General features: G+C 50.9%; 1 protein-coding gene across 1 annotated transcript in view; it reads left to right on the top strand.

Annotated features, from left to right (window-relative positions):
- The first annotated feature begins 6,806 nt into the window (after positions 1–6,806).
- Positions 6,807–14,449, top strand: part of PODXL2 (podocalyxin like 2) — a 40,579-nt gene continuing 32,936 nt past the window's right edge. Inside the window, exons 1-2 of the mRNA XM_055557622.1 lie at positions 6,807–6,900; positions 11,911–12,189. Coding sequence (XP_055413597.1) covers positions 6,837–6,900; positions 11,911–12,189 — 343 coding nt within the window. The 5' untranslated portion in view covers positions 6,807–6,836. The remainder of the gene's footprint in view (positions 6,901–11,910; positions 12,190–14,449) is intronic.

Raw genomic sequence — 14,449 nt, 5'->3', positions numbered from 1 at the left:
TGATACTGCATACATCTACATGGGTATTAAAGACAAATGTAAGATGTACACTTGTGGACACTTGTGTTATTTTAGGTAACAGGTTTATTGGGACATAGTTAAATAACATGATTTAAAATCTACAACTCAGTGGTCTTAGCACGTTCAGAATTATACAGCCATCGACCAGAATCAATTTTAGGACGTTTTAGTCCTCCCCCAAACCCACACCTGTTGAAATTGACTCTCCTTCCCTCCTCACCCCCACCCCCACCCTCAGCAACCACACATGTACTTTGTGTCTGAATTTCCCTTTTCTGGATGTTTCGCACACAAGGAATCCTGCACTAGCTGGTGTTCTGTGACGGCTTCTTTCACTTAGCCTAAGGTTTTTTAAGGTTCCTTCAGCATATGTCGGCGCTCCAGTTCTTACTACTGAGTAACATTCTATTTTAGGGAAGCTAGTGAGAGACAGGGAAGCCTGGGGTGCTGCAGCTCACGGGCTCTCAGTCAGCCACGACTGAGTGACTGAACACCACCACCACACCTTGTCCACGCGTCGGCTGATGAGCGCCTGCCTGTTGGGAATGCTGCTGTGAGCATCCCTGTAACGAGTTTCTGTGTGGACACACGTTTTCTCTCGGGTGTGTACCCGGAAGTGGAGTTGCGGGGTCATGGCGGCGGCTGTTTCGTCTGGAAGAGCCACAAGCCTGTCTTCTGCTGCAGCTGCAGCGTTGTGCCTTCCCACCAGTAGTCCATGAGGGCTCTGATTTGTTTCTCCATGTTCTGCACAAAACTGTCTTTTTGATGTTAGTCATCCTTAGTGCCTGTGGACTGGTTTCTTTCTTTTGGTTGCGCTGGGTCTTCATTGATGCATGTGGGTTTTCTCCACTTGCAGAGAGCAGGGGCTCCTCTTTTTGCATGGTGCAAGCTTCTCATTGTGGTGGCTTCTCTTGTTTTCGAGCACAGGCCCTGGAGTGCGGCCCCGTCATTGTGGTGCATGGACTTAGTTGCTCCACGGCACGTGGCATCTTCCCAGATCAGGGATCGAACCTGTACCCTGCGTGGTCAGGGTGATTCGTAACCACCGGACCAGCAGGGAAGTCTGAAGTGGTTTGTTACTGTGATTTTGCTTTTCATCCCCCTGATGGCTGATGGTGTTAAGCGTCTGTTCACGCTCATTGCCCATTCGCATGTCTTCTGTGCACTAGTGTCTGTGCATTTATGCCCATGTTTCATTAGGCAGTCTTTTTGCGTTATGAGTTCTTTATGTGGCCTAGACATAAGTCCTTTATCAGATTTAGGATTTCCAAGTATTTTTTCCCCATTCTGTGGGTTGTCTTCACTTCCTTGATGGTGTCCTTTGCAATGCCCTCCTCCAGGGGATCTTCCCAACCCAGGGATCAAACCTGCATTTCTTATGTCTCCTGCATTAGCAGGTGGGTTCTTTACCACTGGTGCCACTTGGGAAGCCCCCGATGGTGTCCTTTGACGCACAAAATGTTTTTCATTTCTCAGTCTCCTATATGTATTTTTCTTTTAAGGCTTGTGCTTTTGGTATCATCTGAAAAACTATTGCCTAAGCCATGGTCATGAATATATTCCCCCAGGGTTTGTTCTAGTAGAGTCAGAGTTTTCTCTCTTACATTTAGGTCTTTGATCTGTTTGGCGTACACTTTGTGTATGATGTTGGGGGTGGGGGGTCTACCTGTCATGCTTCTGGGTGTGCATGTCCACCTGTCCCAGCACTGTTTGTGGAAGAGACTGCTCTCTCTCCACGGATTGCCTTGGAACCCTGCCAGGTATATGGCCATAAATGGGAGGGTTTATTTCTGAACTCTCCATTTTATCCCAAGGATACTTTCACTTTGTTTTACTTTCTAAGATTGTTCCGGCTAACCTGGACCCCTTGAATTCCATATGATATTTGGAATCAGTTTATCAGTTTCTGCAAAGAAGCCAGCAAGAATTTTGATGAGGATTGCGTTGAATCCATAGATCACTTTGGGGATTGCTATCTTAACAATTTCAAGTCTTCTCATCCATGAGATGGGCTGTCCATCCACTTACACAGGTTTTATTTTATTATTATTTTTTTATACAGAATTTTATTTTTTTAATTTAAATTTATTTATTTTAATTAGAGGCTAATTACTTTACAATATTGTATTGGTTTTGCCATACATCAACATGAATCCGCCACGGGTCACAGGTTTTCTTTAATGTGTTTCAGCAATGTTTGTAGTTTTCAGAGAAGGTTTTGTACTTATTTTATAGACTTATTTCCAAGTATTTAATATACTTTTGATGGTCTTTTAAGTGGAATTTTCTTACTTCATTGCAATTTATATGTTCCTATTTCTGCTTTGCGACTTCATGGACTTCAGCCTGCCAGACTACTCTGTCCATGGAATTCTCCAGGCAAGAATACTGGAGTGGGTTGCCATTCCTACAACTTCAGAGGCTTAAAGTAACACAAACTTACTGTCTTAACAGTTTTGGAGGTCAGAAGTCTGAAATGGGTCTCACCAAGCTAAGATCAAAGTGTCAGCAGAGTTCTGGGTAGAAGTTCCTTTGCTTCCTCTTCCAGCTTCTAGAGGGTGCCTGCGTCCCTTCGCTCCTGGCCCCTTCTGCCGTTTTCAAAGCCAGAAACAGCATCACTGAACTCTGCTCTCATGGTCATGTTTTGTCTTGACTCTGACTCTCCTTCCTCCCTGTTTCCTTTGTGAGAAGCCTCGTGATGACCCTGAGTCCACCTGAGTGATCCAGCATCGTCTCCCTTCCCATGTCCTTAACTTAATGGCCCCTGCAGAGTCCCCATTCTCCCTGTGAGGGAATGTATTCACACGTGCTGGAGGTCAGAGACGTCCTAAGGGCCATGATTCTGCTTACCAGGCAGTGTGCAGAATACACTGACTTTTATATATTGATCTTACGTGCTGCTACCTTGGTGAACTTGTTCATTAGTTCTAACAGGTTTTTAGTGGATGAAAACTCAGCATTTTTTATGTGTAAGATTACATCATCTATGAATGGGCATAGCTTTCCTTCTTCCTTTCCACTCAGGATGCCTCTTATTTCATTTTCTTGCCTACCTGTCTGGCTAGAACCTCAGTGCTGTATGGAATAGAAGTGGCCACAGTGGACAGCCTTGTGTTGTTCCTGGTCATGGGGGAAAGCTTTCAGCCCCACCATTAGGCATGATGTTAGTGTCAGGGCTTTTGTAGATACTATTATCAGGTTGGGAAGGCTCCCTCCTATTCCTGGTTTCTGGAGGGTTTTTATCATGAAAGGGTACTGGATCATGTCAAATGCTTTTTCTGCAGCTATTGAAATGATTGTGTGCATTTTGGCCGTTTTTGATATGGTTATAACATTGATTGATTTTCAGATGTTAAAATGACCTTGTATTCCTGAGATACAAGCGAGATTCTCGCTGGCCATGGTATAAAACTTTTTTATACGTTGCTGGATTTGGTTTGCTATTAATAGTACTTAGTAGAGTGGTTTTGTGTCTATGTTCATAAGAGACAGTGGTCTATGGTTTTTTTTTTTTATTTCTTGTAATGTCTGTCTATATCTGATTTTGGTTTCAGGGTAATACTGGCATCATATAATGAGTTTGGAAGTGTTCCCTGCTGTTCTAATTTCTGAACAAGTTTATGAAGTGTTGGTATTTTCCTGTCAGTGTTTGGTGTTTATTTTTATGTAGATGTATATCTCAACCAGGACTTCCCTGTAGCTCAAACTGTAAAGAATCTGCCTGTGATGCAGGAGACTAGGGTTCAATCCCTGGGTCAGGAAGATCCTCTGGAGAAGGGAATGGCAATCCACTCCAGTATTCTTGCCTGGAGAATTCCATGGACAGACAAGCCTGGTGGGCTACAGTTCATGGGGTCACTAAGAGTTGGACCAACTGAGCAACTAAAACACACACACACACACATACACACACCTCTGTCACTTCCTTTATGCCTTTTGTGTTTGGTTGGTTGTTTGGTTAATATATGACTTATATTATTTGCCAATATTTAAAGCAGCTTTTTAAATGATTAGATTTGGTATTTCAGTTTAATTGCTATGTATGATGACCTGGGTTCCATCCCTGGGTTAGGAAGCTCCCCTGGAGAAGGGAAAGGCTACCCACTCTAGTATTCTGGCCTGGAGAATTCCATGGACTCTATAGTCCACGGGGTTGCAAAGAATTGGACACAATTGAGCCACTTTTACTTTTCATGGTGTAAAATATGGATCTAACTTTATATTTTCAAATATAATTGACATAGCACTGTTTATTGACTATCTTCTTACGAAGCTCCCTTCGTAATACATTTTCGCACATGCAGCAGTCTGTTCCTGAACTCTGTTTCATTTCATTGTTTATGCATATGTTACAGGTTCCTGAGAGAAATCTCACTGGCCGTGGTATAAAACTCTTTTATATGTTGCCGGATTTAGTTTGCTATTAATAGTACTTTGTAGAGTGGTTTTAATTACTATTGTAATTTGTATAAGTGTTTTGATAAAAGTCTCCTTGGCTCTTGCGTATTTTCTCTTCAACATACATCTTTACATCAGTTTGTCAAATTCCACAAAGCCTTCCACTAGGTGTTTTTATTGGCATTGCATTGAATTTGTTGTTTAATCTGGTTAATTGATGTCTTTACAACATGGAGTCGCCCCATCCAGCAGCAAGATGCCTTTCCCCCTTTCTTCTGGTGTTATGTGACGCTGCAGCATTCTCTTCACCTAGACTTTATATCTCTATTTGATTTATTCCTGCTTTTCAATAGCTGTGTTGTGAATGGGATCTTTTCCCCAACTATATCTTCTAATTGTTTATTGATATGTTAAAACATTAGATTTCCATGTTATTTTATACCCAGAAATCTTGCTGAAATCTTACTAGTTTTTGGTTAGTCTGTCAGTTATCTTGAATTTTGTTAGGTATGGTTGCAAATAATTGCCTTTCCAAATTTTTATCCTATTTTATTCCTTTATCATGCCTTATTGCATTGTCTCTTACAGAATATTCAATATTTATGGGGGTAATGATCATCCTTTTCTTGTTCCTCACTTAATGGGAATGCTTCTGATTTTTCTTCGTTAAGTATGATTGCTGTAGGTTTCTAGGAGACATCCTTTATTGAATTAAGGGAGTTTTCCTTCCTTGCTTCTGAAGGTTTTGTTTGTTCCTTGTATGAGGAGCAGAGGCTGCCTCACTGCATGCCGTTGGGAAGCACTGGCCCTGCTGCGAGCCGTGCAGGGCCTTAGTCTCCTGTGCGTGCTCAGTTGCTCTGTAGTGTCTGACTCTTTGCGACCCCTTGGACTGTAGCCCCCCAGGCTCCTCTGTCCATGGGATTTTCCTGACAAGCATACTGGAGTGGCTTGCCATTTCCTTCTCCAGGTGATCGATCTTCCAGACCCAGAGATCGAACCCATGTCTCTTGCATCTCCTGCATTGGCAGGGGAATTCTTTACCACTGAGCCACCAGGGAAGCCCAACATATTTAGTACATGCAGCCTTCACCTTGCTCATATTTCTTCATGAAAGTTGCATCTGCACTCCATAAGATTGGCTTAGGGCTTTTTAAATTGTTATTCCAACTTCATAAAGTCAATTGGGAAGCTTTGTAACTTTGCTCTGCAGTTTATTTGATATATCTTTTTTAGGAGGATATTTTAATTATCTTTTATTTTTTGCCCATTGTTGCTTATTTAGCTTTTTCTACTACTTGAATCAGTCATTTGTTTTTTTCCTTAAAAGTATATACTGCAATTACAGTTTAAATGTTAATAATATGTGTCGTTTTGCTTATAATTTTAAAATAACTTATTTGTAGTTTTGTTCTCCTTTTCATTTCTAATGGTATTTATACTCAGGTCTTCTTTTCTTGATGGTAAAAGATTTGGCAGCTTCATCTTTCTCAGGCTTTTAGCAGTTAGTTCTACTGGGGTTTTCTTATGTCAACAAATGTGTTGATTGCTCCGTGTACGTGCGTGTTAAAGCCTCTTACGTCGGATACTTAATTCGCTTTCTTTTACTGTCTTCTAGTAGCATCTGTGGCTATAAACTCTGACCCGTTGGCTGCGCTCTGCGGATTTTGATATGCAGTGTTCTCAATTTATGAATAAACTATTAATAACATCATGGGACTTACGCCTCTCAAGAGTTATTCAGAAAGGCGTGAGCTTGGTTCTGCTGCTGCTGCTGCTAAGTCGCTTCAGTCGTGTCTGACTCTATGCGAGCCCATAGACAGCAGCCCACCGGGCTCCGCCGTCCCTGGGATTCTCCAGGCAAGAACACGAGTGGGTGGCCATTTCCTTCTCCAATGCATGAAAGTGAAAGTGAAGTCGCTCAGTCGTGTCCGACTCTATGCGAGCCCATGGACCGCAGCCCACCAGGCTCCTCCATCCATGGGATTTTCCAGGCGAGAACACTGGAGTGAGGTGCCATTGCCTTCTCCAGAGCTTGGTTCGGGCAGTGCTTCACCCGGACGGAGTCCACCCGCGCCCGAGAAAGAAGCCCGGGCGCAGCCTCGCCAGCTCGGCCCTCAGCGCCGCGGCCACGCCCGGAGTTCCGGAGACTTGAGCGCCAGGCGGCTGCGGACCTGTGAGGCGAGACGGCTGAGGTGCGAGGCGCGCGAGGCGCGGGCAGCGCGCTGGCTTCGCCCCCGACCTCCGCGACGTCGATTGGCCGGTGGCAGGGCGGAGGGGCGGGGCGCGCACGTGGCGGGGCGGGGCGGGGCGAGTGACGGCCTCGCGGGCCAATGGGCGCGCGCGCGCCGCCCCCGCTGCCGCCGCCGCCCGTGCGGCCCTGAGGCGCCCAGGCGGCTGCGGAGCGGCGACGCGGCACCATGGGCCGGCTGCTGAGGGCCGCGGGGTCGCCGCTGCCGCCGCTGCTGCTGCTGCTGGCCGGAGGTGAGCGGGCGGCGGCCGGCGCGCGGGGCGGCTCCGCGCCAACAAAGGGCCGCGCGGCCGCGAGCGCTCTGGGCGCTTCTGAGGGCGGGGGACGGGGCCGCCGGGCGGGCGTGTCTCTGCGACAAAGGGCCGCGCGCCCGGGCTGCGGTGACAGGCGCGGGGGGCGGCGACGGCAGGTGTGCGCGCGGGGAGCGGCGCGGGGGTCGGGGCCCGCGGCGGCTGGGCGGGCGCGGGGCGCGCCGGCGGGGGTGGGCACCTGTGTGTGCGCGCGGTGGTCCCACCCGCCGCGGTCGGCCTGAGGCTCCCCGCGCGCGGTCGGCCGGAGGCGCTCTGAGGTCCGTCCCCGGCTGGGTTGGGGGGGCGACCTCTGCAGAGCAACCGCTGCCCTGTGCGCCGGGGTGCGGAATCCCGCCGCCGCGACTCAGCCAGGGGCCGCCTTCTGCAGCGGGGCGCGGGCACGGCTGAGGACCGGCTGAGGACCCAGGCGGTGCGCCCCGGACGTGGCCTCCGGGCCGCCCCTTCGCTCTCCGCACCACGCGAGTCCTGTCTGGAGGGCAGGGTCGGTTCAGCTATAGGCGCTGCCGGCCGGCTGCCTCTCCGTGTGGCAGCCATCCCAGAACTGGTCTGCGGAGTGTGTCAGGACCATGCCCAGCTGTTACCGTGCCCCTTCCTGCCAGCTGCGGGTTACCCCCCTCGTCCCTCCGCCTCCGTCCGGGGGGCGCGCTAGTGTCCCCACCGTGCAGGGATGCGTGTGTGTCCAGCAAGACGTCTCCCTTGCAAAGCTGTAGTGGGGACACGCCTGCCAGGACCGGGCGGCACTGTTTCTCTGACACACGCGCCAAGTGTGTGCTCTCGCGTTGGTGGTGCTGGACCATCTCTGTTGCAGCGGACAGTCCAAGCTGTGGGCCGTGTCACTGATGCTGCTGGGCAGCCCCGAATGGGTGTCTGCGGAGGGTTAGGGATCTCGGACTTCAGAGCTGCTGATTAGGGCAAGGGAAGCGAGAGAAGGACGCGGGAATCAAGAGCAGACGCAGGGGAGACAAAACATGGGGATTGTGGAGACCTTGCTCTTTTCACGCCCTAAGATACAAGCCTGCTTCCTGCGCCTCCTTTCCTGAATTTGTTTGGGTCAGGTTTTCAGTTCTTTGAGGCCGATCCCTGAAATCTTTTTCATGCTCTGTCTTTTTTGTTCTCTTGGTTGAGAGTGATGGAGGTAACAGAAGATTGCAGGTGCAAGAGGAAAAAAAAGATCAGTGTGTATCGGAAAGTTAAAATCCGGTAGTCTTAGGCAGATTAATTATTAAGTGCAAAAGTAGTTATATAGGGAATGGGTAGGTCTCAGCTACTATTTTGGTGGGCAAGTTTGAAAATAAGTAACATCTCGTAATTACCCACTGCCAAGCTTTTGAAAATATCAAGGTCTTTATAAAGGAAAAATAACCATTGTGCAGAAAAATAGCTTCAAGAAAAAGAAACTGTTTACTGCAGAAGAAAGCAAAAGCCAGATTCCTCCTTTTCAAACACAGCTTTTCAGAAACATGATCAGAATCTCTTAGTGGCTCAGTGGTAAAAGAATTTGTCTGCAAGGCAGGAAATGCAGGAGATGTGGATCCAGTCCCTGGGTTGGAAAGATCCCCTGGAGAAGGAAATGGCACTCTTGCCTGAAAAATTCTATGGACAGAGGAGCCTGGCAGGCTACAGTCCATGGGGTCGCGTAGAGTCCGACACGACTGAAGCAGCGGCACTCACGCACACACTTTTTATTCCTATCAGAGTGTTGGGCAAGATAGACCAGGACGAACCGTGGTTTCTCCGCAGGTGACAGATGGAGGGGAGAGGCTGGGAGAATGGGGCCCTCCCTCAGTCAGGGGAATGATCACGATAGACCCTAGTGGATTCCTCAGACCACAGTGCTCTGCATGGAGAGCTTCACCGGCTAAAGGATTCATCCCCAGAGGCAAGAAGTCAGCAGGACAGACACAGGTTCCTGGCGGCAGGACTGAGGCCTGCATGGCCGAGACTCCTACCCCCTCACCTCCGTTAGCCTCGGAGAGACAGCTCTCAGGTTGTGGAGAGGCACAGCACGTTTAGTCCTCTGGTGGTTTCGTGGAGGGTAAAATTCCAAGGATTCTTATGAGAGTCCATTGCTCTTCTAAAACACTGAAGTAATGTCTCTCTCAGTCGGTGGATAAAGGGCTTCACCTCACAGAGAAGGCTGCTCTGGTCCCTGGGAACCTGTGCAGTTTTTGTTACTTAATTACTACAGACATTTCTCATCAATTGAGTTTTTTCTTCCTGGACTGCCTGAGTTTTTCCAGGTTACTGTCTTGTATTTGGTTCCCCAAACCTGGGGAAGCCACATCTGAAAGTAGACCTGTTGTATCACCTGGTATCTTACATAACCGGGCATTCCATTTTCCAAAGAGCACTTTCTCCCCCAAGGGCAGAGGCTGTCTCCTCTTCCCCTTTGTGTCTCTAGAGGAGGCCTGGCACAGTAGGTGGCCAGAATATAGAAGCTGGGGATGGGGGTGGACTGCTTTCTTCTGAGCAGTGGAAGTCCAGTGCAGATGTTAACCCTCCAGTAAGACGCTGCAGCATACCTGAAACCAAAGTTACCTGGCATCATATCTGATTGACAGTGTTGTATATTGTGATTAACTTTGTAAAAATTAGAAAATAAGTCTTACTCCAGTAGGGCTGATAGATGACCTACTTCTAGACACAGGGTCCAGGCACAAATGTAGATAAAGGGGCGTCTTGGTGGAAGGAAGGGATCACTTCACTGACTTGAGGTCTTTCGGGGCAGGAGGAAAGACCCCTACACTCTCAGCCACCCTGTGCTTTGGGTTTCTGGTGGGGACCCCGAGCAGGGTGCTGGGAGGACAGGGTGTCTTCCATCCAGCTCTTTCCTTGCTCCTCAGATCCTGTGAGGCATCGGGTCACGCCAGGTGCTCTCTCCTTATGTGTCCTTAGGAAGAAGGACACGGCAGCTTTCCGACATTTCCTCAGGGAGCATCCACTGGACCTTCTTGTGGGGAGAAGCTGGCTAATTACAGCAATTCTGTTACCTGGTTATTTGACCTTAATCTCACTAGGCCTGTTATCTCTCTGTAAAACAAAAGGGTATTTCTTATTTTTAAAATTTATTTATTTTTAATTGAAGGGTAATTGCTTTACAGTATCCCTTTGGTTTCTACCAAACATCAGCATGAATCAGCCATAGGGAAAGGGTATGTCTTAATTTATTTGGTTGTTTACTCAAACACACCCTGAGCTCCTGTGATACTTCAGAGACTGTCGAGGCCCGGTCACGACAGAGGTGAGTCCCGTGTTCACCGTTGAGTGAGGGGCTGTCCGGTGGTCTGCTGCAGCGCAGTGAGGAGAGTGCAGTGACGTGTGCAGAGCCGGTGGTCGTGGAGGGGGTGCAGCCTGGACCCAGGGAGCTGGGGCGGCTGTTTGGAGCTGAGCCTGGAAGCAGGAGGAGGACTTAGGCAGACGGATGCAGGTGCCCACGGGCGTCGCCTGCTTCTGGTTAACTCTGTCTGAGGCTCTGACAGCATCTGTTTCTTCCTGTTTTTCCCTGAAGTCACATAGAGTAACTGGTCTTCATTATTCACAGCAACTTTTTGTTTAAATGTGTTTGAAGACCCTGACCATTGTCGCTCTTAAACGTTCTCTTTTCCTGGCCAAGAATGCCCTGCTTCCCTGCTCTCCATAAAGAGGAGACCACTTCCACGAGTAGTCTGCAGTCTGCCCTTCAGAGTGCAGTCCGCACGCTGGAGGGGGCTGACCTCTCCTGGTGGCCCCACGTCTGGGGGCTTCCCCATCCTGCTGTATGGGTGATGGGGGGCCGACGCTCTCCCAGTCGCTCAGCCACAGGCCGGAGCCCCTGCCTGCCTTGCTCTTGCAGCAGCCTGAGTCTGACTGCAAGGCCCGTGTGTCCTCCCGCGGACGCTTGTTACTTTGTTCCGCCCCTTCCCGGTACCCCAGGCTGCTTTCTTTAGATTCAAGTGTATCTTGTCTGTCCTGTCTCTCTGGATGCATTCTCTGTTTCTGGTAGAACTTGCTTCTGAGTCTGAAACATCTGTCTTCCTTAGTGGCCACTTGTTGGGCTTAGGGCCTACTATTGCCTAAGGTGCTTGTAAGCATTAAAATTTAGATAATGCTTGTGTGCTGTGCTTAATCAGTCGTGTCCGATTCTTTGTAGCCCGCCAGACTCCTCTGTCCATGGGGATTCTCCAGGCAAGAATGCTGGAGTGGGTTGCCCTGCCCTTCTTCAGGTGATCTTCCCAACTCAGGGACTGAACCCAGGTCTCCCTCACTGCAGGCAGATTCTTTACCATCTGAGCCACCAGGGAAGCCCAGATAACACTTACATGACTAAACATTTCCACGGACTTTGTCAAGTCATATCACAGTGCACTCCAAGCACAGAGCGGGAAATAACTCCTGCAGTTCCCTCTTTCTTGCGTCATTGAATATCGGTCTGGAAAAGAGAATGTGGAGGCCCTTTCACCCACCTTCCTCACTTTTCAGATGAGACTGAGGGCTGAAGACTTACAGCAAGTTAGTGATACTTCTGTAGTTAGTATACATCATAAAACCAGCAAATAGGGCTGCTTCCTGTTCGTAATGAATGGAAGTGAGAGAGATAGGAAAAAAAAAAAATCCCTTTATTTTACTGTTTTTTGTTTTGTAAAGTAGGATAGAGGGTCCAGGGTTCCAGTCCGGGATGGATTTGACCTGTGACCACCTCACTTGGTCTTAAACACCCTGTGCTGCTGAAACGCAGATCGAGTTCTTCATGCAGTTTGGGAAAGTGTGTGGCCTGGGATAGGAGCCTGGGGAGCAGGGTGCGTGCAGGGTCTGGGAAAGCGGGGCCGCTTCCGACCCGCAGCCCTGGGCGTCAGGAGTGTCTGCGAAGCCCCCGCCCTGGGCCCTTGATCCTTGCAGGCAGGTCTCCCCCCTGCGCCCTCTTTCCCGTAACCCCCAGCTCTCCTGTCTGCGCAGGAGCGTCCCTGGGTGTGCATGCAGCCGGGTCCGAGGAGCCCGGCTCAGAGGGCCTCCCCTCCACCTCCCTGCTGGACCTCCTGCTGCCCACGGGCCTGGAGCCGCTGGACTCGGAGGAGCCAAGTGAGGCCGTGGGCCTGGGCGCTGGCCTGGGAGCCCCCGGCTCGGGCTTCCCCAGCGAGGAGAGCGAAGAGTCCCGCATCCTGCAGCCGCCGCAGTACTTCTGGGAGGAGGAGGACGCGCTCAACGAGTCCAGTCTGGGCCTGGGACCCACCGCAGGTACCGTGCTCGCTTGCCCTTGTTTCTGGAAGGTCTGTTTGTCTGTGTTCTGGCTGCGCTGGGTCCTTGCTGCTGAGCTTAGGCTACCTCTAGCCACAGTGCATGGCCTTCTCGTTTCAGTGGCCTCTTGTTGTAGCGCAGGCTTTTGGCACAGGGGCTCGGCAGTTGTGGCTCCTGGGCTCTGGTGTGCTGGCTCGGTGGTGGTGGCAGCCGCTGGGCTTTGTTGCCCCTCAGTACATGGGAGCCTCCCGGACCAGGGCTGGAACCCATGTCTCCTGCGTTGGCAGGTGGGTTCTTAACCACTGGCCCAGCAGGGAAGCCCCCGTCTCTCCTGAGATGTGTGCTGATTGCCGCCGGGAGGCCGGGCATGATGCCCGACGGCCCTTTGCTTGCCCACATCCCACTTCTTCTCCGTCCTCACCTGCTTTCACCCTCTGCTGCCCTCCAGAACCTCAAGGCTGGGTCTCGGGACTCTGAGAGCCTTGCTGGCCCAAGGGACCCCTTTCCCTTTCGTAATATTCACGGCTGTGTAGTGACCTGTGTTCTGTGCTCGTATAATTGAGCGTAGTGCTGACAGCCCGTGAGATGAAGGGTGCTAACCCCGTCCTGAACGTGAGGAAACTGAGGCTCAGAGGAGAAGGCGGGCCTGCAGTCACAGAGCTGTGGGGGTGGCCAGGCGCAGCGCAAGTGTCCGTCTGTCCAGGCCTCGGGTTGGTCGCCTGCTCCTCTTCTGTGCTGTGTGGTCTCTGTTGAAGGGTCCCTGTGCCCCTGGGTCCCTGAGCCCCGCCAGGCGTTCCGAGCGCCCTTCCCTGGCTCTGCCCCGGGGCCGGGCCGGGCTCAGTGGCGCGCGGCTGCGGCTGAGAACGGAGTGACAGGGCTCCCCAGCCGGCAGCTGCCACCGCTGTGCGGGGCTCTTGGCTGGCGCTGGGCGCTCAGACTGGTGCCCAAGCGTGGGGCTGGGCGTTACAGAGTTTAGCCCTGGGTTTTTTTTTAATAAATGTATTTTGGGTTTGTGTTTTCTAATTACAAAAATAATACATGAAAAATACAGAAAATGTGGGAAACACAAACACAATACAAAGAAGAAAATCCCCCTGTGCTGTCATGATGAAAAATGATAAGCGCTGGTATTTTGGGCTGCGTCCTTCAGTCACTTTTATATGCACCATTGGAGTCGTTTTTTCCACTTTAAGATGGTTCTTAAATATCTTATTTCCGCGTTGTTAGCTATCCTTTCATAACCTGGCTTTCAGTGAGTCCATAGTGTTTCCTCAGGTGTGGAGCGCTTCCCTGTTGCTGAATGTGCGGTTTCCAGTTTGTTTGTTTGCTTTGTCTGTGGCCGTGCTGGGTCTTCATGGCGGTGTGCGGGCGTCTCATTGCAGCGGCCCCTCTTGCCGAAGAGCACAGGCTCGGTACTTGTGGCGCCCAGGCTTAGTTCTTTGGCTTGTGGGGTTGTCCCAGACCGTGGGGGGCACCCATGTCCCACGCATGGGCAGACGGCTTATCAACCACGGGACGCCAGAGAGCCCTAGTTTCCACTTGTGAAGACGCTGCAAAAACCTGTATGTATCTTTGCACTTTTCTGGTTGTTCCTTGGGATAAACTTCTAGAGTCAAATTGCTAGGTCTAAAGATGTGTCAGTCAGCACCCCAGCGTCCCAGAAACAAAGTCCTGCTCACACTGAGGCACCCGAGGGGGCTGTGTTTTGGTGGGGTTGTTGTTGTTGGACACGTCCTGCCTCAGGTTTATTTGCACCAATGTCCAGGAGAACACCAGCCCCGTGCAGGCAGCTGCCCGGATGCCACACCAGTCCCCCAGGCAGCCGCCCGGGGGCCACACCAGTCCCCCTGTCCTCACACTGGCAGCCGGGGGCCTGCACTCGCAGCCTCTGTGGGGGCCTGGGCGCCTTTGGCAGAGCAGCAACCATCACTGCGGTGCCTGGGCCTTGATTTGAGCCTTGGCCTGGGACTTCGGGACCCTTGGTGATGTGGGCACCAGCACATGGCCAGGCTTCAGGTGAGCCGGGTAGGTGAGTCCCCTGAGCGTGCACTGCCCCCGTGGGGACCTGGGGCTCAGACTCCTTGGGCTCTGGGCAAGCTTCGACAGCGCCAACAGGCGCACTCCCGGCCCGCGTCGTCTGCAGGCCCTCCCTACTGTGCTCCTGGGCAGAGCGCGTCTTCCTCAGGAACTTGAGGTCCACCTTCTTAAGTGATTCGTGCTTCGTGACCAGGGTTTCTCGATGCTGTCTCTGTGCCAAGTT

This window comes from Bubalus kerabau, chromosome 20, assembly GCF_029407905.1.
Source record: "Bubalus kerabau isolate K-KA32 ecotype Philippines breed swamp buffalo chromosome 20, PCC_UOA_SB_1v2, whole genome shotgun sequence".
NCBI lineage: Eukaryota > Metazoa > Chordata > Mammalia > Artiodactyla > Bovidae > Bubalus > Bubalus kerabau.
Note: the sequence above shows the minus strand (reverse complement) of the source record. Positions and strands in the feature narration are given on the sequence as shown.